This window comes from Brachyistius frenatus, unplaced genomic scaffold (assembly GCF_029030835.1).
Source record: "Brachyistius frenatus isolate BFR_SWC_R1_liver_20210118 unplaced genomic scaffold, ASM2903083v1 Contig_311, whole genome shotgun sequence".
Lineage (NCBI taxonomy): Eukaryota > Metazoa > Chordata > Actinopteri > Embiotocidae > Brachyistius > Brachyistius frenatus.
In genome coordinates, this window is record NW_027210910.1 from 42,683 (window position 1) to 65,898 (window position 23,216).

The following is a 23,216-nucleotide window of genomic DNA, read 5'->3' on the forward strand; positions in this document are numbered from 1 at the left end:
GGTGACACAAAACCAACGAGGTGTGGACCAAACTTGGCCCACGGGCCCCAAATGGGTCCAAACAATAAAAGATGAAACAGAGTTCTGGTCAGTTGTGTATAAAGAAGATGAACCGGTTCAGATTCGTCTTCTTTGATCCTCTTCAATGATTAAAAAAAGGATCAAACATAAAGGAAATCTTTACTGTTGTTTAGTGAAGGGTTACAGCGCCACCAGCAGGACAATGAAAAAAACGACTTCGAGTGCAACAAGAGGCTGATAGATGATAATAAAAACCCCAGTGAGCTGTTTAAATCCTCTGAACGCTGACGAGCTCGTTAAACTACAGAAAACTCTTTAATCTGGGTTTTAATTTGGTGTCATATTTATCGCCTTACCTTTATTTTTAACCCTGGTTTTTCTCAATTTATTGACTTTTTTGTTTTTGGTTTTGACTGATTTTTACACTTTATTGCTTAAAATTTTTATTCTGTCATTTTATTTGTGCTTTTTATATTTAATTTTATTTATTTTTTGTGTTTTTGTGTTATTTTAATGTGAAAAGCTTTGAGCTTCTATTCACTTCCTGTCAGTTAAAATCACTTATTTCTGAATTTATTGATTTTAAATCAGATTTTTTTTCTGATGAACTGAAGGATTCATTGTTCAGAAAATTCTCCTACTTTTTAAAGTTAAATAAAATGTTTGAAAAGTTTTCCTGATCTATTTCTCTCTGATTTATTTGTTTATTTATGTGTAAAGTTGATTGGTAAACAGACATATTGATACATAATCAGTCAGTCAGTGAATATTCGAAAATATTACAAATGATTATTGATGATTATTGTTTATTGATTCAGTGTTCAGACTTTGTCAGTCTCATCATCATCATCCTCTTAATCATCTTCCTCCTCTTCATCACTGTCAGTCATTATCATCATCACCTTTCACTCTCCTCCTCCTCCTCCTCCTCACCACCCACAAAATGGCTGTCGCGGAGCCCGTCAGTGCGCATGCTCGGCGCACCTCTGGGTGGGCAGGGCAGGTGTGGGAGCCTGTTGACGGACAGACACTCGCGGCGCGGCTCAAACTCCGGCACGCGGCGGCAGGAGGCGCGAGGACACACCGACCGACCAGAGCCCCGCAGCCCGCCGCTCTCTGCCCCAAACCCGGCTGCAGCTCCCGCGGACCCGCGCTGCTCGGCGCCCGGAGGCTTCTTCACCCCCGCAGCGGAGCGGCAGAGACACCTCCCCGGACAGGTGAGAGGAACTTCAGCCGCCTCCAGGTGCAAGAAATCAGGATCTGCGCGCTTTTACGCACCAGCGGACTCCGGGGAGAGTTATGGGGGAAGTCCTGGACCTGGACTAACTGGACGCCGCTTTCTTCAGACCTTCCTCCTCCTCCTCCTCCTCCTCCTCCGCTCAGCTCCAGGTGTCTACGATGTTCCAGCACAGCAGCAACAAGAAATGCTTCACCATCGAGTCTCTGGTCGGGAAGGAGGCGAGCGGCTCCGGGGACGAGCCCATCCGGCCCACGGCGCTCCGCTTCCCGGACTCCCTGCACCCGGCCGCCGCCGCCGGGGTCTTCGGCTCCTGCTTCCAGGGTGGCAGCGGGAGGACTTTGTTCTCGGCCGGGCCGGACATGGTGCTGCACGAGCCCGGGACTCACGCGCAGGGAGCCGGCGGGCTGCCGCTGCACCCGCTGCAGATCCCGCCGCAGAGCTTCTTCGGCCCGCAGCACCGAGACGCGCTCAGCTTCTACCCGTGGGTGCTGCGGAGCCGGTACCTGGGAGCCCGCTTCCAAGGTGAGTCAGGAGGGGGGGCACCGGGGCATGATGGATTTGAGACACTTCGAGCCTTTCTCAAATTTCTTTGATCAGTGTGTGTGTGTGTGTGTGTGTGTGTGTGTGTGTGTGTACATGTTTTACTGAGTGTGTTGCAATAATATCAAAGCAGAAAGAATACATTTGATTAAAAAAATTAGTTCAGCTTCAGTTTAATGATTCTTATTATTTAAGATTAAAGGTTATATTTTGTATTTTTCCTCTATTATTATTATTATTATTATTATTGTGAGGTAACTTTTCATATTTAGTTGCAGAAAAATAATTTTAAATTTTAAATTAAATTAAATTAAATTAAATTAAATTTTAAATTTTAAAAATAAAAAAAAAATAATTCAGTCTCAGGCCAAAGCCTGAGACTGAATTATTGTCAGATCATTACTTTTCTGTTTATCATTAGAAATTTCTCTTTGCAGCTCCACGTGTTTAAAAATAAATCTAATATTTGAAGTTTTCTGTATGAAGAAGCTCAGATTGTTTAGATATAATCAATATTTATACTAGACCTGATTATTGTTTTATTTCTTTGATCAATCGCTTCTTTTTTTTTTTAAACCAAAATTTAATTTTGAGACTTTTATTGTTGTTTTTCCTGCATAGATTTGTTAAAAACTTCATATTTTCTCACCGCCCTCTGATATTCTTCTAATATTCCTCCTCAGTGTTTCTTTGATTTCCTGTTGTGAATTAAAATGACATTTAAATTGCGGAGCTGCAAACAATCAAACATTTAACAGGAAGTTTTTGGTTGAAATAAAGTTTCAGGAGATAAAAGAGATTTTTCTGAGATCATCTCTGAAACAAGTTAATCGATGTGAATTTAAATCGTCACGTGTTTTAAAATCCGGATTCCTTATTAATTAACTGGATGATGTTGGCTGTTTTCAGTTTTTATTTCATTATTAAAACTAACGGAGCTTCAACGTTTCTGAAACGAAGGAAAAAAAGATGACATTTTTCAGTTTTGTGTCTAAAGATAAATATTGAGAGAAAACGACACGTGTGAAGCTGCGGAGTTTTTCAGTCTGAGTCTGATTGAAGGTTTTATTGATGACTGTAAGCAGGTGTTTGATTGGTGATCTGCAGACATGTGATCAGAAAGTTCAGAAAAAGCTGCTGCGGCCTAAAAGTGAAAAACTTCCGGTTTACAGAAATAAAGAAAATCATCCGTGAGACGGTAAATAAACAACCGTTTATATTGACGTTATATTTAATCTAAATGTTGAAGTCACAAAATGTAAATCATTAGAATTGTATTTTTATATTTAATAATAAAACAGAAAATAGTGACATAACGAAGATAACCGTAACACGATAGAGTCCCCAGAAACATAAAATAACAATAATGAATAACAACACTGGCCCGTAATATGATTGAATATAATTATTCCTTACAATAAAAAAATACTATTTTCCAAAAATCAACAATAAATAAAAAAGTTGATAAAAAATTAAATCGAGATATTTAGGGAATTATGTAGGTTACATAAAATAATTGAAATAAATTCTAAAAATATGTACAAAAACATTCAGCGAGTTTATTCATGAAAAAAAAACACCAAAACAATCAAACCACTTCAGAGAAAATGATAAACAATGAAATGTCAATATTAAGAAAATATAACAATTTTAATATAGTTAAAACAAAATGGGCTCCTAGTAATTTATTGTAGTATATTGAAGAAATTAATAATAAATGCCAAACAATTTTGTCATATTCATATATTGTAGAGCAATATAACAAAATAAAATACACAAAGAAACACTGAACTGTTTTGGAAAATCAGTAAAATATAATAATGAATAAATTAATTTTGTACATGAATAGAAAAAGTAAAACAACACGAAAGAGTGAGAGACGAGAAAGTGATTTTTAATCCAGAAGAAAGTTTGAGAGTGTTTGGATCTTTTCGATGATGATGAAGCTCTGCAGCTCTTCATCGTTCACATGTTTTCACGGCTGTCAATCAAGTTCTGACAGTTTCAAACAAAGTTCTGAAAGTTTGAACAATGTTTGAAGAAACGAAAAGTTTAAATCATTGTTTTTATTTCTTCAGATGTTTTATAAAATCTAAACGAGCTTCCTGATGATGATGATGATGAAGAAGAGTCTGCAGAGATGAAGATGTTTATAGATTTAAATTCTCCAAACGAGGCTGCATCTTCATCTTCATCTTCATCTTCATCTGTTTGTGTTTTTGTTTATTTATTTAAGCTTCACATAAAGAAACAATTCAAATGCAAAATATTTCGTCTGCAGGAGGCTTTGAACCAGAATGTCGTGATTATATTTAAATATTATTGATTATATTTACATGTAATCATGACGTGTGCTGTTTTGTCCAGTTATCATCATCACGACTCACCGCTCGGATAAAATTATAATTATATTAATTTAAATTCTAATTTCAGCATGAAAACAATTCATTTTGTAGCTAAATTCATTGTTTTAAAAAATAAATCTTCAACATTTCAATAAATTGTGTATTTAGGAGCCGAAATGATTGATGACAGGAAAATATTGATAATTGATTCAGACGAAAATAATGGTGGAAAAAAGGAAATTCTTTTGCAGATTTCAGCCTCAAAGAAGAAAATGTTCTGCTTGTTTTTGATGTTTTTTTGTAAACTGACTTTTTTGGAAAAACAAAGATGACGGAAGACATTTTGTTTTACAGACAAAACAATGAAACACTTTTGTCACGTTTTTCAAACAGAAGAACAGAAGCAGCCAAATCTTTGAGATTTCAGCGTCTGAGAAAATTAATGCTTTTTTTTTTTCTTTTTTCTTTTTACAAATTAACTGAAATAAAGTCAATATTTGGAGACTTTTTAAAGGCCGTCACTGATATAAAATTAACATAACCCAAACTATTTTTCAAGTTTCTTCACAGACTAGACAATCAATCAATCAATCAATCAATCAATCAATCAATCAATCAATCAATCAATCAATCAATAACTTTGGTCATTTGTCATCTAAAATTAATTTTAACATTTACATATTTCAGTGTTTCAAGAGATTTTCCTAAATATGAATATTTTGTCATTTCTTTATGACTTTTGGCCGAACAAAATACAATTTTATTTTATTTTATAGGCTGAATGAGTAATTGATTCATGGCTTCAGTTATTTTTCAAGAAAAAAATAATTTCATCAGATCAAATATCTGTAAACTGAATATTTTGGATGTTTTATAGATGAACTGATTGATCATGAATCTTCTTGTTCTGCTGGGGTCTATTTTCTGCAGCGGATGAATCCAGTGTGTGTTGTTGTGTGTTGTTGTGTGTTGTTGTGTGTTGTGGTAGTTGTTGTGGTTGTTGTGTGTTGTTGTGTGTTGTTGTGTGTTGTGTGTTGTGGTGTTGTGTGTTGTGGTTGTTGTGTGTTGTTGTGTGTTGTGGTTGTTGTGTGTTGTGTGTTGTTGTGTGTTGTTGTGGTTGTTGTGTGTTGTTTGTTGTGTGTGTGTGTTGTGTGTTGTTGTGTGTTGTTGTGTGTGTTGTGTGTGTTGTGTGTTGTTTGTTGTGTGTGTTGTGTTGTTGTGTGTTGTTTGTTGTGTGTGTTGTTGTGTGTTGTGGTTGTTGTGTGTTGTGTGTTGTGATTGTGAGGTTGTGACAGGATGATAGAAACACTGAGGTTTGCGGTTCGTCCGAGTCAAACTGTAGTTACCTGTCGCAGGTGATTAATCCCCCCCTCCTCCCTCTCCTCTCCCCTCCTCCTCTCACCCCCGCCTCCTGTCTCTGCTGCTCCTTCACAATAAGAGCGTACTGAAGTCTCCACATCAAAACACTTCATCACATTTATTATTTGTTTTTCATTCATCAGTTTTCTAACTTTTACCTGAGAATAGATGAGAAAAAAAAGCTTCTCTCTGTTGTTGTTTTGTTTCTCTCTGTTGTTGTTTTGTTTCTCTTTGCAGTAGTTTATTGAGAAAAAAGATGATAAATTAGAAGGAAGTCATTATATCCTTCCTCCTCCTCCTCCTCCTCCTCTTCCTGTCATCACAGCACGAGAAAAAAACAAACAAACAAACAAACCCTCTGTTGTTGTTGTTGTTGTTGTTGTGAGGATTGTTTGGGGCGATCTGAAGCCATGAGGTTGTGAACACACAGCTTGTTGTTATGACCTGTTTCCAGGTGTGTTAAAAGGGTTCAGCTTTTCAAAATAAGAGACTTCAGGAGAAGTTTGATGAAATCTTCTGGATTTATCTGAAATTTAATAGAAAGATTAAATATTCGTCCTCTTTGTCTCCTCCTCGTCTCCTCCTCCTCCTTCTTCATCTTGATCTGTGATGAAGCTGCTCTTCTTCCTCTCAGCTCAATTATTGATCCTCTGATGGTTCTGATCACTTTTGGTCCTTTGATCTTTGATCTGATCCGATTTAATCGGAGTTTCTGTTTATTAGATTGTTCAGGAGGTTGTGAAGAAGTCGTGTTCTGATTATTGGAGCTTTCAGACTTATTGATCCTCTCGTTTATTATTTAATTTCACAGCAAAGCAGCTGAATAAACTGAAAGTTAGAATTTGTGAAAACAAGTTCTGAAACTTTATTGCTGCAGAAAGATTTTCAAATTAAAAGGTCGAGAATTATTGAAAACAACAGTAAAATCCTGCAAACAGATGTTTTTATTCACGTTTGTTTCTTTGAGGATTTGATTTGTTGAACTGAACTTTTAGTTTTCTCGGTGCGTTCGACGCCTCGAGCGTTTCCGCTGCTGAATTTTCCTGGAATCAAACTGAACCCTCGAACGCCTCTCGGTTCACCGTTGTTACATTAAAGCATCATTTTCAGCCGATTTGACGCTCAACAGAAATATTTGCAAGCCGAAACGAGCCGTACGTCACGGCTGCACACGCTCAGTTTGCATATGAATGTCGCTAACGCTGGTAAAAGGCGTGAGAACGTGTCGGCTTTCTACCCGCCGCCATTGTCCTCCTCGCCGCCTCCAAGCCGCCGCCCACCCGCTTCTTTGCGTAGCGCGTGTCGACGGCGGCGTCTCAGAGAAATCCAGGTCCAATTTGTTTTTATGTAAAATTATCATAAAGAAAATTTACGTGCGATTTTAATAAATGGTCCGAAAAGTCGAGGACACAAAGAAATGACGTTGAGTTTTAGCGACGCGTCTCTGATTTATGAAACCGCTCGCGTCTGATAAACAAATGAGCTGCGAAGAAACGTCGACGTTCATCTCTTCAGGAAAATCAACTCGACCAAAAACAGCTGCAGCTCAGAACCGACGTTAAACACGACGTCGTGTTTGTTTTTTACTTTTTTAACGTCCGAGTCGCAGTTTTAGTCGTTTAACTAGAAATTAAACGAAAGTTCACGTAGTTTTAAATATTTTGACTGTTAAACTTCGTTGTTTTCTCTTTTGTTCCGGATAATTAAAGTAGAAGAACGTCTTCGTCACGCAGACCGGTTTCTCAAAGTATCATTGAAACAAGTCGTAAAATATTTCTCGGACGTTTCACTTCGTCCGAGTTTGAAACCGAGAAATGTTTGTTTGTGTTGAAGAAAAGTTTCAAATCGTCACTTTAAAGAATCTTAAAACTGAAAATATTTCACGTTTTTACTTTAAAAAGTCGATTACCTGACGTTCAGATTTTTCCTGTAAATCAGTTTGTTGTTTTGATTTCTTTGACTTCTGTTTCCTGTTCTGCTTCCTATAAGCGTCTCAGCACTTTGACATAAAAACCATTTCATAAAATCTATTTTCAGCTTTTGAACTGGAAGTCAGCAGCTCCAGAAAGAGTTTCATCTGTTTCTGCAGATCCCAACAGCTGATCAATGTTTCTTTTATTACAGTCGTCCCTGGTTTCATCTTGTGGAAACATTAAGCTCCATTTTTATTCAAGCAGGTTATTGTTCAGTTTCAGACCTGCAGCTGCTCGAAGACTGAAGCTACAGACATGTTTCTACCAGCTGATCAATGTTTCTACCAGCTGATCAATGTTTCTACCAGCTGATCAATGTTTCCACCAGCTGATCAATGTTTCCACCAGCTGATCAATGTTTCCACCAGCTGATCAATGTTTCCACCAGCTGATCAATGTTTCCACCAGCTGATCAATGTTTCTACCAGCTGATCAATGTTTCTACCAGCTGATCAATGTTTCTACCAGCTGATCAATGTTTCTACCAGCTGATCAATGTTTCTACCAGCTGATCAATGTTTCCACCAGCTGATCAATGTTTCCACCAGCTGATCAATGTTTCCACCAGCTGATCAATGTTTCCACCAGCTGATCAATGTTTCCACCAGCTGATCAATGTTTCTACCAGCTGATCAATGTTTCTACCAGCTGATCAATGTTTCTACCAACTACTTCAGTCTTTGTACCTGATCAATGACTCTGATCAGCTGCAGTTTGACTGATGACATCAGAACTTTCAGATTATTTGAGGTTTATTGATTATTGATGAGCTGTCAGCCTGTTGTTGGATCCTGATTTATAATTTCTGGATAAAAAATGTCTGCAGTTTGAGATGCAAATGTCAAATGGATGAAGTGTTTGTTCAGATTAAACAGAGCACACACACACACACACACACACACACACACACACACACACACACACACACACACACACACACACACACACACACACACACACACACACACACACACACACACACACACTGTTGCGTCCCAGTGTCGTGTCTGAAGTTTCCTCTGCAGCAGCATCTTATGGTTTCGTCCAGGAATCGCTCTGATTGGTCACAGCAGCCATCTTTAGGAACAGAAGTCTAGTTTGCCCTGCGTTTCGCCTATCTGGCTACAAACCCTGATTTGATGCCTGCAGACACGAGTCAGGGCACGATGGGATAATGCTTCTTTTTAAAAATAGCATGGAGAGAGAGAGTGTGTGTGTGTGTTTGCGTCTTTTGGGGGATGATTTGTTTGTATTTGTTTGTCTTCGTGCTCCTTTTCTTTTTTATCAGGTTTTTATTTTCTTCCTGCGTTCATGTTTTCACTTCTGCAGTTTCTTGACTTTCATCTGTGAAGAAAAGAGTTTAAACTGCAGAGACCAACACTAGTTTTACTTTCCTCAGCTCCAGTGAACCTGCAGAAGATGTTTGTTGACCATTGTTTGTTTGTTTGTTTGTGTTGAGGAGACGACAGCAGTCCGGAGAACCTGCTGCTTCACGGTCCGTTCTCCAGGAAACCCAAACGGATCCGGACGGCGTTCTCGCCCTCTCAGCTGCTGCGCCTCGAACGGGCCTTCGAGAAGAACCACTACGTGGTCGGAGCTGAGAGGAAGCAGCTGGCCAGCGGGCTGTGTCTGACAGAGACGCAGGTAGGCATCATGGGAAACGGAGGAGGAGGAGGAGGGAATGATGCATGATGGGAAGACGAGGTCGAACAACAGCTTTTTATGTTTCCTGTGAAGGATGAAAAAAATTACAGGAGAGGATTAAAATTACAAGAAAAAAAATATAAAACATCTTTCTGAGATGGATTAAAGAATGAATGAATGAAAACTGAGCAGAAAATATAAATCATGTCATAAAAAAGTCATACGACAGTCAAAGTCACACCACCAGCAAGAACATGCAATCCTCCACACAAAGTTCCTGTCGAACCCAGAACCTCCTGATTGTCAGGACAACGCTGGCTTGGAACTGCTCCATTTTGCTGAGTTTATTACCTGCTTGTCTGACTTGTATGACTTTTAAACATGCTGTTGAAGAGGGATCTACGGTGCGGTGGTTGGTGTTGCTGCCTTCCCGTCAGAAGGTTCCAGGTTCGAGACTCGCCGGGGAAAGGATGACATTAACATCCTGGATGAAAAGCCACGTCAACGGCAAGAATCAAACCTGGAACCTTCTGACTGGGAGGCAACACCACTAACCCCTGAACCACCGTGCTTTCTTTGAGAAAATGTTTAAAAGTCATATAAGTAATATAAGTCAGACGAACATGCAATAAAGGCAGCACAACTTTGCAGTTGCTAGCGTTGTCATCTCACAGTCAGGAAGTACTGGGTTCGATCAGGGGCTTGGAACTCTGTCTGTGGAGGATTGCATGTTCTTGCTTGGAGTGTGACTTTGTCACATTTACGACTACATGATGTTTGTTTTACATCATGGACTATATGCATGATAACATGCATAAGTTAGTCATCCAAATTTTGGACGACATATTTTACTTTTAGATTATTACTTATGCAGGAACATGCAAATTCCACATACAGTGGTGTGAAAAAGTGTTTGCCTCCTTCCTGATTTCTTGTTTTTTTTGCATGTTTGTCACTTAAATGTTTCAGATCATCAAACAAATTTCAGTATTAGTCAAAGATAACACAAGTAAACACAAAATGCAGTTTTTAAATGAAGGTTTTTATTATTAAGGGAGAAAAACAATCCAAACCCACATGGTCCTGTGTGAAAAAGTGTTTCCCCCTAAACCTAATAACTGGTTGGACCACCCTCAGCAGCAACAACTGCAATCAAGCGTTTGTGATAACTTGCGATGAGTCTTTTCCAGCTGTGGATGAATGTTGGCCGACTCATCTTTACAGAGTTGTTGTAATTCAGACACATTGGAGGGTTTTCCAGCACCAACCTCCTTTTGAAGGTCATGCCACAGCATCTCAACAGGATTCAGGTCAGGACTTTGACGAGGCCACTCCAAAGTCTTCATTTTGTGTTTCTTCAGAGGTTTCTTTCAGAGGTGGACTTGCTGGTGTGTTTTGGATCATTGTCCTGCTGCAGAACCCAAGTTGGCTTCAGCTTGAGGTCACGAACAGACGGCCGGACGTTCTCCTTCAGGATGTTTTGGTAGACGGTAGAATTCATGGTTCCATTTATCACAGCAAGTCTTCCAGGTCCTGAAGCAGTAAAACAGCCCCAGACCATCACACTACCACCACCATGTTTTACTGTTGGTATGAGGTTCTTCTTCTGAAATGTGGTGTTACTTTTACACCAGATGTAACGGGACACACACCTTCCAAAAAGTTCAACTTTGGTATCGTCAGTAGACAGAGTATTTTCCCAAAAGTCTCGGGGATCATCGAGATGTTTTCTGGTAAAAATGAGACGAGTCTTAATGTCCTTTTTGCTCAGCGGTGGTTTTGGTCTTGGAGCTCTGCCATGCAGCCATTTCTGCCGAGTCTCTTTCTTCTGGTGGAGTCATGAACACTGACCTGAACTGAGGCAAGTGAGGCCTGCAGTTCTTTGGATGTTGTCGTGGGGTCTTTTGTGACCTCTCGGATGAGTCGTCGCTGCTCTCTTGGGGTAATTTTGGTCGGCCGGCCGCTCCTGGGAAGGTTCACCACTGTTCCATGTTTTCTCCATTTGTGGATAATGGTTCTCACTGTGGTTCTCTGGAGTCCCAAAGCTTTAGAAATGGCTTTAGAACCTTTTCCAGACTGATAGATCTCAATTACTTTCTTTCTCATTTGTTCCTGAATTTCTTTGGATCTCGGCATGATGTCTATCTTCTGAGGATCTTCTGGTCTACTTCACTTTGTCAGGCAGGTCCTATTGAAGTGATTTCTTGATTGAGAACAGGTGTGGCAGTAATCAGGCCTGGGTGTGGCTTGAGAAATTGAACTCAGGTGTGATAAACCACAGTTAAGTTATGTTTTAACAGGAGGGGGCAAACACTTTTTCACACAGGGCCATGTGGGTTTGGATTGTTTTTCTCCCTTAATAATAAAAACCTTCATTTAAAAACTGCATTTTGTGTTGACTTGTGTTATCGTTGACTAATATTTAAATTTGTTTGATGATCTGAAACATTTAAGTGAGACAGGCATGCAAAAAAATAAGAAATCAGGAAGGGGACAAAAACTTTTTCACATCCGTATAGAAAGTCCCAGGCAGGGATAGAACCACAAACCTTTAGACTGAGACGACAACGCTGACAACTGCACCATTGTGTTGCCTGAAATAACTTGAATGGAAGTCATATTTATAGCATGTCGTCAGAAATAGAACTAAATTGTCTTTAATGTCATCTAAAATATGATAAAAAGTCATACTATAGCATTTAAAATTAAATAGTCACAAAGTGAACAAAGTACTGTTCTGATCCCGGTTTCGTGTCGATCAGGTTAATAAAAGTGATTTGATTGCGGGACCGTGTGGGATTTGAACCCGCCACTCGGCCACCGTTGACACTGTTCTCAGTGACGTCAGGCTGCTGGTGGAGGTCCAGACCGGAGGACGGACGGGGGGGTGATGAGTCGATGTTTAGTCAGCTCCCTCTGCCTTTTTTCTCAGGCTGTTTGTCATCAGGTCGCCGCGGTGATACGAGTCCTGACGCCAGCCGAACGACGTGAATCATTATTTATGAGCCAATTTCACAACACGAGAGGAAGAGAGGGCGAGCAATCATCAGTCAGCTGAGAGACAGCAGCACTCATTAATCCCACATAAATCACAGCTTTGTGCAATCAGTGCCCTTCAGAGACGATAATGATCAACGATCCGCGTTCCTGCAGGACGATTTGATCCAGGTCAGGTTTAATAAGCTGCCGGGGGCCCCGACCGAGCTTGTAAGGCACTAATATTTCTGAATTTGCGTGATGTCAACGTCCATAAGTCACAGGTGGGAAAAAGTAGTCAAAGTTCAAATTTAAAAGCTCAAAATTCTAATTTAAAGCTAAAAATTCAAGTTTTATATATATATCTGTATATAGATATATATATAAAACTTGAATGTACACGTACACTTGTACACTTACATAATACTGAAGTGTTTTAAAAGAAGTTTGTTTTACATTTGGTCTCGTTGAGAAAAAGCCGTCAGAGAAACTTGTAACTTCTGAGCCTCTGGCACCACAACTTCCTTTAGCGTAAATTAAAAGTCGTCGGTATCTTAATGACACAACTTCCTGTCCCAGAAGTGCCACCCGAGGCCTCTGGGAGTGACGGAGTATCAGTCGCGTCCATCTGCGTCCTGTCATCCACATCCAGTTGATTCACGGGTTGCGTAACCTGAGCTGCGAGCCAGCACGACGAGTTTTAACACTTCTGCGTGTCTCAGTCGTGTTTTACCAGCAAAAGGCTATTAAATCACCGTCAGGCTCGCACACATTTATTATGATCGCTGACAGCAGAACAGGCGGTAGCTGCTCCAAGATTTCCAAACAGTAGTGCTCAGGTATGTTTCACCCGCCTGGATTTGGACGGTTTATCTTCCTGCAGATCTTCTCAGGCTCCGTCTGATTGGAGGAAAATGTCTAAAGCAAGCGGCGACCATCAGTGATGTCATCGTTGGTTTGTGAACGTTATGAAGCCTCCAGTTCAGATTCTGTTTTTTGGAGCCGACCTCTAGTGGCACTCGCTGGTATTGCAGCTGAAGGCACTTCTGGATCAGAACCATTTTACAGACCTGAAGCTACGAACTCTTTTATATCCAGACTGAGGTTTTAAGTCTTTAGTTAAGCCACTGAGGGACCGTCAGAGACTCCCTGCTGAGCAGCTCCCCATATCATGATGCTACCGCCGCTGTGCCTCCCTGTAGGAGGGTGTATCACTGTAGGAGGGTAACATGTCCGTGTTTCCCCGTGTTAAGACGTACCCGTGTCCCCGCCTGCAGGTGAAGGTCTGGTTCCAGAACCGCCGGACGAAGCACAAGCGCCAGAAGCTGGAGGAGGAGTCTCCGGAGGCGCAGCAGAAGAGGAAGGGAAGCCAACACGTGAGCCGCTGGAGGGCCGCGACGCAGCAGGTCGGCGGGGAGGACGTGGACGTCATCAGTGAGGACTAGACTGCAGCAAACGCACTGTCACACACAGCTGCCACACACACACACACACACACACACACACACACACACACACACACACACACACACACACACACACACACACACACACACACACACACACACACACACACACACACACACACACACACACACGCATCAGTACACACACACACACACACACACACATACACACACACACGCATCACACACACACACACACACACACACACACACACAAGTCGGGACAGTTGAAGCATCAGACTATTTGGCAAGAAATACGTTTAAAAACTTGGTAATATTTGATCATGTACACAAGATAACATAACAGACTTCAGCCAAGGCCTAGATTTCAAAATAAAAGTCAATATTATAAAATAAAAGTTGATGCAGTCACAGACATATCGGAGGAAAAGCCTAAATTTCAAATTAAAATTGATTTAGCCCAGGCTTGAATTTCAAAATAAAAGTAGATAATTCTAAATGAAAATGTATATAGTCCTAGACATACTGGAGCCGAGACCTAAATTTCACAATAAGAGTTGATGCAGTCATGGACAGCCAAGGCAGATTATTTCCACTCTGGATTATAACTCAAATTTGTTTTGCTTTGTATTATAATGAAATGGAACAATCTGTTAAAATGTCCCACTAAATTGATAAATACTGTACATCAAATCTTTAATAACAGGAATATAAGGTTCTACAAAATAAAATAAACTTCCTGTTTTAAGGGGAAAAAAAATCAGGCCTAGAATTATTTCACACTTCTGTTGCTCCAAGAATTCTTAATAATATCATTAATTTATGATCAAATTTGATGCAGAAAATAGATCTTAAAAAATACCTTTTACACTTTAAACTTGAGGAAACAGTCATCAACACTTTTAAAGACTTTTTAAAACCCGCAGAGTTCCTGTTAACAAACATTCGGTTCATCACAGCTTTGCACACACACACACACACACACACACACACACACACACACACACACACACACACACACACACACACACACACACACACACACACACACACACACACACACACACACACACACACACCTTCGAGTGACAACTCACCTCTCTGATGATGGATGGACGGATGACAGCTGTCCTCTGACAAACGATGACACTGATGGAGGATTGCTTTTTTAAATAAAAGAACTTCCTGTTGGAGTTGGACTGACGAGGACTCCCGGAGTCCGATCGGGACCACAGCTGCTGACTGAACACTCGATGGTGGATTTCGGTGCCAAAACACAAACCAGCATCCTGAAAGAGAGACGAAGGACGCGAGACGCTGCAGGTTTCTGAGCGTCTGTCTGCAACAGACGGCGGCCGGCTCGCAGGAAGTCGGAGCGACGAGGCGGGAAAAAACAGAAGAGCGAGGTTCGTCCAAGCAGGGAGGAGTCAAAAAGAGGAAGCGGGGAGGGGGCGGAGTCTTTGTTCATGCAACCTGCAGAGGTCCAACTGTGTTTGTAACAGGAGGAACTTCTGCAGCTTTAACCGAACACGTTAAAGGAACGTTACAAAGTCGGTCTGTGAGGTCGCAGATGAGTGAAACCGACCAACAGGACGAACTTCAGAACAACAAACACCAGGCGACCTTTCAAAATAAAGGTTTTCCAGAATTCTCCTTCTAAAACATCGGGATAAGAAGTCAACTTTTCTCGCTCATTTTCGGTGTCACAGCTCTCCATTTTCATGTCGTGTCGCCAAAAAACAAACGAATTGAAAAGGTTCTATCATGTTTTTTTATCCAGATGTGAGAAGTAAGAACTAATCAGGAAAACATCATTAAAATGACAGTAAAAGAAGAATAGTCCCATTTAAAGGGCCGGTTGCAGCAGAGTGCTTCGAGTGTTTGTTCTGAAGTTTCTCTGAAGGTCGCCGGATGTTCATGTTTCTGACCAAACTCTTCGTGTCCCGCTGGACGAACCTAAAGTCTCGTTTCACAGTCGTTCGATCGCAAAAACAAACGAGTTTCTAAATCTGAAAATATTCAGTCTTATTTTTTTTATCGTCAACAAATCTCACGAGCACATCGACGACCTGCAGCCTCTGATTAAACTCCTCACTACTGAACGTGCTCTGATTTATAACGTTTACCTGGATTTTAAAAAACAATCTTTTTACATCCCAATTTATTTCCTACTTAAACACTTAAAAACTAACTTTTATCAGACAAACAGGAGGAAATGTCGTGTTTGTCAGGGACTATTTTCATCAGCGGATTAATCTGTTAAGTCGTTTTTTCTGTTTACAGTTGCACATAATGAGCATTTATGAAATATACTTTAAAACTGGCCTTTAATCTTTATGTTGGGAAATAAAATTTACAAAATAAAGTCTAAATTATGAAATAAAATGTCCTGTAATCTCTAAACTCTTAGTCACAGAACAGCTCTACATAACAATTAAGTTAAAAAAATGAAGTATTTAAAAACTAAAACAGGAGTAAACTGCATTTTTGAAGGGACTATTTTCAGCGGCGGATGAATCCACGTTCTGAGCTCCAGTGAATGTTTCTGGCGGCGGGAGACACGCTGAGCCACAGTGTGTTGGTGATGATAAACAGGAAGTGTGGTGTTTCTTTAAAGAGGTTTTTTGACGATGCAACAAACAGGAACTGGATGGAGACAAAGAGGAAGTGGATGAACTCGTTAAAAACTGTGAAACTGGTGCAGGATTCCTGCGGTCGTTCGTTCTTTCTGCTGGTCGTTTTTTTTTTTTGTCTTTTAGTGGGAAATGTAGGTATTTATGTACAAAATGGATTTGAAAAAAGTATTCTATGCATCTGATGTGTATATAATGATAATAATAATAATAATAATGACGTGTGGACTGTCCCGTTTGTTTGTTTGTTTGTTTGTTTGTTTGTTTGTTTGTTTCTCTCACTGCATCAGTTTGTTTCTTCTTCTTTGACAGATTTACCTCATCATCTGCTATGTAGCACTTCTTCTTCTTCTTCTTCTTCTTCTTAGATCTATTTTTTCATTGTTTTAGGATCAAATGCACTAACTGTACGTTTCCTCTCAGAAAGGAAGAAAAAAAAAATGACAGACGCTTTGTACTTCCTGTGTTCAGATTTGGAGAAAATAAAAAAAAAAAAAACAAATTAAAAAGGTTTTTCTGTGTGATGAAAATCTGATGAAGTTTTTGAGGTTTTTTTTCTGTTAAAAGTTTATTTTGTGGAGATTTTCTTGGAGAATTGACGGTGTTGTTATACTTTTTTTTGTGTGGATAAATCTAAACTGAACCGAAAAAAATTATATTTACAGAAATGTGACTTTGTATAACCTCCTTTGAAATATGAATTAAAAACAGATGGGTTATTTAGAGAATAAATCAAAACAAATTTAATTTAGAATATAAATGGAATTATATAATTATATATGTTACTTAAAAAGGGACCTGTAATAAAAACAAACAAAATAGTCATTTTAATGTATTTTTATTTGAGTGTGGAAACACGGATTTAATTAATTTTCATCTGCTTGTGCTATTATTGGTAACTTATCAGATCTAATATTATTATTACATTTTTAAATAAAACTATAATTTAAATTGTTTTTTATTTCTATTAGTAATATAATTATTGTTACAACTATTTTTTTTGTTTATTTTATTAATTTCAAAATAAATGGTTCCTCTCTGTCTAAACTGTAGCCGAAAGGCCGACATATAATTATGCTAAATAATTCAATACTGACTTTTAAAAACACTGACTGAACTGAACAATAATTTATTATAAATAAATAAATAACAGGTTATAAATATTTTATATTTAAAAATTCTATGCAGCTAATCAAAATCCAATAAAACGTTTCAGATCAGAAACAAGAATTTTCAGAATGTTTCTTACATTTCTGTTTTTTTGGGCTGTTTTTCACAGTGACACATAGAAATGAATAACTGTAACCAGATACATACATTGAAGGGGGATCAGCGGGTGTCAGACCTGGGACTCCCCGCCGGGTGAAGCTGATCCTCGGCTGCGGTAGCGGCTCTCTCCCCGCAGCGTCCCGGTCTGCCTGCGGCCTCTGCCGGCTTCTGGACCTCCGGGAGTCCCGTCCTCTCTGCGGTCCGTAGATCTGCACGTAGAAATAATACAACAGGATTCAAAGCTGTGAAGCTGCAGCGACGTGTTTCATTTTTCACGTTTTCCGTCAGAAGACTTTGAAATATTTCGCCACGTTTCTGCTGCAGATTCAGGTTTCATGAAAACCTCTGAAATATCCGACAGGAAAAAAAACACGTGGTTAAAGTCCGTTCAAACAGTTAATGTTGAGAAACATCTTCAGCTGCAGCTTCTATTTGGAAAACTTCACCTTAATTAGACAGAATATAAAAAGTAAAATCCACCTGCAGGCCCGGTTTAACCTGCAGAACCCCCACGGTACATAACAGTTGTATTACGTCATCAAATAGGATCTAACAAGATCAATTAATTACTGCAATTAAGGCAAATCAGGGTCAAGGTTCACGTGACCAACAAATCAACTGAAAAAAATTCGGTATAAATATGTCAAAGCTGCTCAATTAACAATAAACACATAAAAATACAGACTAAAAGTAAATGAGTAGAAAACAAAAGAAACACAACCAGGTGATTCTAATAGAAACAAAAGTAGAAACTCAAGGGGGTGAAATATTGTGATGTGATGAGTTGATCAATCAGTGGGACTCTTTAACAGTTTGCTTTTATAAAACAGGAAACAACCAGTCGATTATTCCAGAAAACTGTCCGACCTTCATTCTGTCTGTGAATCCAAACTCAACCTAAAAGTTTGTTTATTTGAAACTTTTCCAACAATAAACTTTCACTTTAGTCCAGTTCAGGAAGTTCCTGCATCACATGACCTCAGCTGGACCAACTGTTCAATGCTGAATTATATGTTCTAAGAAATAATAATTTGGACAGAGAAATAGAGTTTTTATTTATTATTCAGGAGCCCAACAATGAAATTCTGTCTTTAAAGCAAAAAATAAGCGGAAATTAAAGGGAAAAACTGCATGTTTAGGGGTTTATTTTGTTATTGATGCTATTTTTCTGTTTATATTTAGAAAAAAAACTAAATAATTAACAATAATCTTACAAACATCAGGTGAAAATAAACAAAATAAACCTCAGTGGTGCTTTCATTGATCCAAACTGGGTCTAAACAACAACAACAAACAGACGAAGAACAAGCAAATAAACGACAAAAGAACAAGTGTTATTGTGAATATGATGAATTCCAGGTGAGAACATGTAAATCAGGAACCAAACGGGGCAAAACTCCAGCAAATAAAGAGCAATATATGAATATGATGGAGATGTAATCACTGCGTATCCTCCGCCTCCACTCGCTGCTACCTGCCTGTATATGTTGCTGTTGTTGCCATGGAAATGTTTCAATATTCACATCGGGAGGCTGAAATGAAATAACAGATGGTGCGACGCATGGAGGTGCAACGGCCGACAGAAACGCATCGTCACTCTGGTTTTATCTGCTCGGAGCGAGTCGAGTCCGGAAGAACCACCACGATTATCGATGGTTATTAAAATCAATTATCTAACCAGTTCTCTCGGTGTTGTTAGCTAAAGTCACTCCTTCTTCTTAGTTTTCTGGAGGTCCATCTGAAAATAATCCCTCATTCATTAGAAAAGAAGATTCAAGAAGACCTGTTTTTGGGGGCGTGTCTGTTTGATTGACAGGCCTGTGGTGCAGTCAGGTTACAGCTATCGGTGGGCGGGACGTAGTATCGTCAGGTTTCCAATCAGATCGGTCAGATCCACCGCTGGCTCCTCCCCCAGCTCGTCCAAATATGGTCACTTCCTGCTCCAAACCGCTCCGAACTAGCAAAGATGGTGACGGACAGAATCTGAACTGGAGGATTTATAACGTTCACAAACCAACGATGACATCACTGATGGATGATGCTTGTTTATTTATGACCTCTACATTTCACAATGAGGTATAGCCACTGACACGGTGTCCTCTAGTGGACTGGTGGATGTATTACAAGCTTTAGCGTAATATTACTGCTGGACAGAGTACATCTTTGTTTTTTTCTTGCAGAACTCAATTGCTCAACACTTGTCGAGCTTCTCGCCCTCCAATCAGTCGACTTTCTGCAATTAGCATCAATCATCTGCCACCTCGAGTCGGAGGGGCTCGGCAGCTCTGCGATGTTAATCAAAGTATTTATCCAAACAAGTCAAATTAACCCGACCTCTCATCACAGAACCCCCTCAGCTGCCAAATCAACTTAATTGCTGCAAATGAAAAGCAATTGAACATCAGAGCGGGTCGTTATCGGTGCTGCTGCTGGAACTCAAACATCCGACTTCTGTCCAGTTTCACAAAACACTTCATCATCAGGAAGTTTACGGGCTGCTGGATTTACATGAGGTCCAGTAATCACATGCTCGGTTGTGGTTGTACACACATGAACTCAGAGAATCGTGCTGACGGAGGGGAATTCAACCTTCAACCCACTCCTGCTTACAGGCGGTTCCGGTGCCTCTCGGGTCCGATTATCGAGCTTAATAAGAGGACAAACTTCAAGTTGAAGGTGGAAGTGAAGATGGTTGAAGTTACTTCAGGATTAAATCCACAACAAATAAGCTTCAAACCAACAAATTCAGTCCTTCTAGGCAGTAAAAGTAAAGTGAGGACATAAAAATAAACCGCTGAATAGTGTTCGAACATCTGTAAACGTCCTAGCGTTGGTTTAGACTTTGTTCAGAACATCTGGGAACCTCTCAGTCCGTCTGCAGATCCAGTCCGAGTCCATGGTTCTGAAATCAGGTCTCTGAGGGGTTCAGAACCGGAACCTTCGGACTCAACTATCAGGTGTGAAGGACCGCGGTCCGGACCACAGGACCAGAGTTTGATCCAACCAGGAGACGTCGTCTCGGTGTCGGTCGAACAGACCTTCTCGATGGTTCGGATGTTCGATTTCACCAAGTTGATGCAGGTTATTGTCACGAATTAAACGAGAGAAGAAGAAACAGAACTGGAAGAGAAGTGAAACTGGGGAGAGAAAAAATGACAAATGAATATGTAGAAACTTTTAACTTCAGAGAATAATAACAGAAACGTGGCAGCAAAAAGCTCTGAACCTAAAAACAGGCCAACGTCACACACAGCTGACAAATAAATCTCCATGTTTCAGTCTTTTTGGATTTAATTTAGATCTTCTGAATGTCTTTTTAATCTATTTTTAGTTGGTCTTTTGTCTCTTTCTTGTTGTTTTAGATCTTTTTGTCATCAGTTTTTGTGGGTTTGTTGTTGTTTTAGATCTTTTTTAGGCATTTTTGTGTTTGAAGTTGTTTGGAGTCCGTTTTTTGTTGGTTTTATGCTTCCATGCAGAAGTCCAAAGGGTTGCAGTCGTTAACTCCTAATATAATACGTAATGTATTTCTCATTCAGCTACTGGAAGAACAAGAACCAACTTCCTGTTTGAACTTTTCTCAGCAGAATCCATCAACGGCTGCCAGAATGTAAAAACACCAACACGAACACCAATAAAAGTCAGTGATTCACGTCCATCGATTATCGTACAGCATTTATTGACAGCTCCACCTCACTAGCTGCCACGTAAACTCCTGCGTTTATGAGCAGCCGGATGATGGATGGACTAATGTTTCTCCCTAATGTGCCGCAGACTTCACGTGAAGAAAAAAAACTCGCCGAATCCCAGATGTACGAAGTTTTTCTCCTGCAGAGCGAGAACACGCCTCACCGACTCCAAAGCCATCCAACTTTCTCCAAAAAAATCCCCTGATGAGCCAAAGGCCTGTCAGTGCAAACATCCCCATGATTTGTAGCTCCCGTTGCCTTGACAACGCAGCCGTTGGGCTTGATTTATGACGGCCATGACGGGCTAATGATGGGTTTTGGGGTGTTGAGCAGCGGGTTTATTTTTTTGGACTGGAAGAGCTGGTTGGGCCGGAGCAGACGCTGCTCCCAGATCAGCCTCCTGAGAGGATGGCGATCAGAGCTGATCCTGAATCAGCGCCCGCAGGCCGCCTCACCTCGCCCCCCCCTGAGCGTTTCCTCCGCCGCCACCTGGACGGGCCGCCGTGACTGGCTGAGAGCGGCTCGGGGAGGAAGTGACGCGCCGCCTCCAGCAGCGCAGCTCGGCCTGGAAACGCTGCGTTTTTAATGAATCGCTGAAAGGCTCTAATTAAATGTAACGACTGCAGAGGAATTAGACACGAGGGCAGAACAATGATTGGGATAATTAAACTAAAATGTTATTTTCGCCGTGATTAAGTGTGACGTTAATGCAGCAGTCCAGGTTGCACTCTGTTATTTAGATTATTGCTTAATTTCCAGGTCGACTGAAGCCGTTTGCTGTACGGGGAGGTGATGGCTAAATAAATAATTTCATGGTTTCATACTGATGTTTAAGAAAACTTCTGGCAGGAGAAATTATTTAAGATAAATGTTTTAACCTTCTATTGAAATGTCAAATTTCTGTTTTGAACAGTGTAAAAGAATACAAATATACAGATTAAATATGGACAGAAAGGGAAATCTGACCGATTATATTCATCCATTAATAATTGTCGGTGATTGTTGTGATTAAAAATATTTAATTCCGCTTCAGTTTTTCTCTTTGCAGTCTTTTAAGATATTTTTTGAATCTCTTTTTGTAGTCGTTTTTGTCTTTTAATAGTAGTTTTGAATTGTTTTAGTCTGTTTTTGTTTCTTTGAGGTTGTTTTGGATCTCTTTTTTGTAAATTTTTGTGTCTTTTGTATTTGTTTTGAATCTTTTGTCTATTTGTAGTTGTGTCAAATCTTTTTTTTTTGTCCTTTTAGTCATTTTGTAACTTTTCTGAGTCGGTTTTGGTTTAGTTTGGTTTGTTGGCTGGAAATCTGCTAAATTAAATAACTGCTGATTGTTTTTGTAAGTGTTACATTAATATTTTTATGTATAGATATATAGAACAGAGGGAAGAGTGATATAACAGAGTATCATCAGCATAAAAATGTCCAAACACTCTGGAGTGGCGGATCCAGTGTTTATATACCAGGAGAATATAAGATGACCAAGAATAGAGCCCTGTGGGACCCCTTACGTTCGAAACATTTCAAAGTAAAAGGGCATGAAAACCACTTAACTGTTTATCATTCAGTCCTAACAAAGAAACTTTTGAAGAGTATTGTATTGAATTGTATTGTGATGTATGGTACAATGCATGTGTCCATTATCGCAGCATACAGTATATCCTGCATTTCTCCTTTGGGAAAATATGAATCGGAGCTGCTAGTAATAATTTTCTGCTTCAATAAAAGGGAAAAAAATAAGTTCGTATTGAGGTTTACCGTTTCAATAATTAATTTGACACTTAAATAAACTTAATTAGTGAACAGTCTGTTTTCAGCGTGTCTCAGTTATATTATCATGTAGGAATGAAACTCCTCTGAGAGTTTGTGCAAAGGTGTAAATATTCGTAGATTTTAATTTGTGTGATCACTGAAAAACAATTTAATGATCCAACAAGCTTTGATTTCTGAGAAAAAAAAACAATAACTTTGAGTTCATTAGTTTTGTTACAACTAATAAACTCAATAAATAATTACGAGGAAGCAGAACGTGTTATGTGCTGCGACGTTTTCCGACTTCTGTAAAGAAGGCAAAAGTGTCGAGACGCAAACATCACACATGAAAACATC

General features: G+C 39.7%; 1 protein-coding gene and 1 long non-coding RNA gene across 4 annotated transcripts; one reads left to right on the top strand and one right to left on the bottom strand.

The window, feature by feature from the left end:
- The first annotated feature begins 998 nt into the window (after positions 1-998).
- emx3 (empty spiracles homeobox 3) lies at positions 999-21,648 on the top strand. Of its 3 annotated transcripts, none has more exons than XM_069723000.1 (3): positions 999-1,783; positions 8,938-9,122; positions 20,964-21,648. In XM_069723000.1, the coding sequence occupies exons 1-3, from the start codon at positions 1,420-1,422 to the stop codon at positions 21,036-21,038; spliced, it is 624 nt and encodes a 207-aa protein (XP_069579101.1). In that variant the 5' UTR covers positions 999-1,419; the 3' UTR covers positions 21,039-21,648. The 3 variants fall into 3 exon arrangements, with proteins under 3 accessions (XP_069579101.1, XP_069579100.1, XP_069579099.1); XM_069722999.1 differs by lacking the exon at positions 20,964-21,648 and adding an exon at positions 13,376-14,547 and having other exon boundaries at positions 8,941-9,122; XM_069722998.1 differs by lacking the exon at positions 20,964-21,648 and adding an exon at positions 13,376-14,547 and having other exon boundaries at positions 1,001-1,783.
- On the bottom strand, positions 9,118-15,020 carry LOC138635499 (uncharacterized). Its single transcript, XR_011312142.1, has 3 exons — positions 14,623-15,020; positions 13,358-13,571; positions 9,118-9,207 (listed from the first exon to the last, which is right to left on the bottom strand). It is a non-coding gene; the product is annotated as an uncharacterized lncRNA (long non-coding RNA).
- Positions 21,649-23,216: the final 1,568 nt, after the last annotated feature.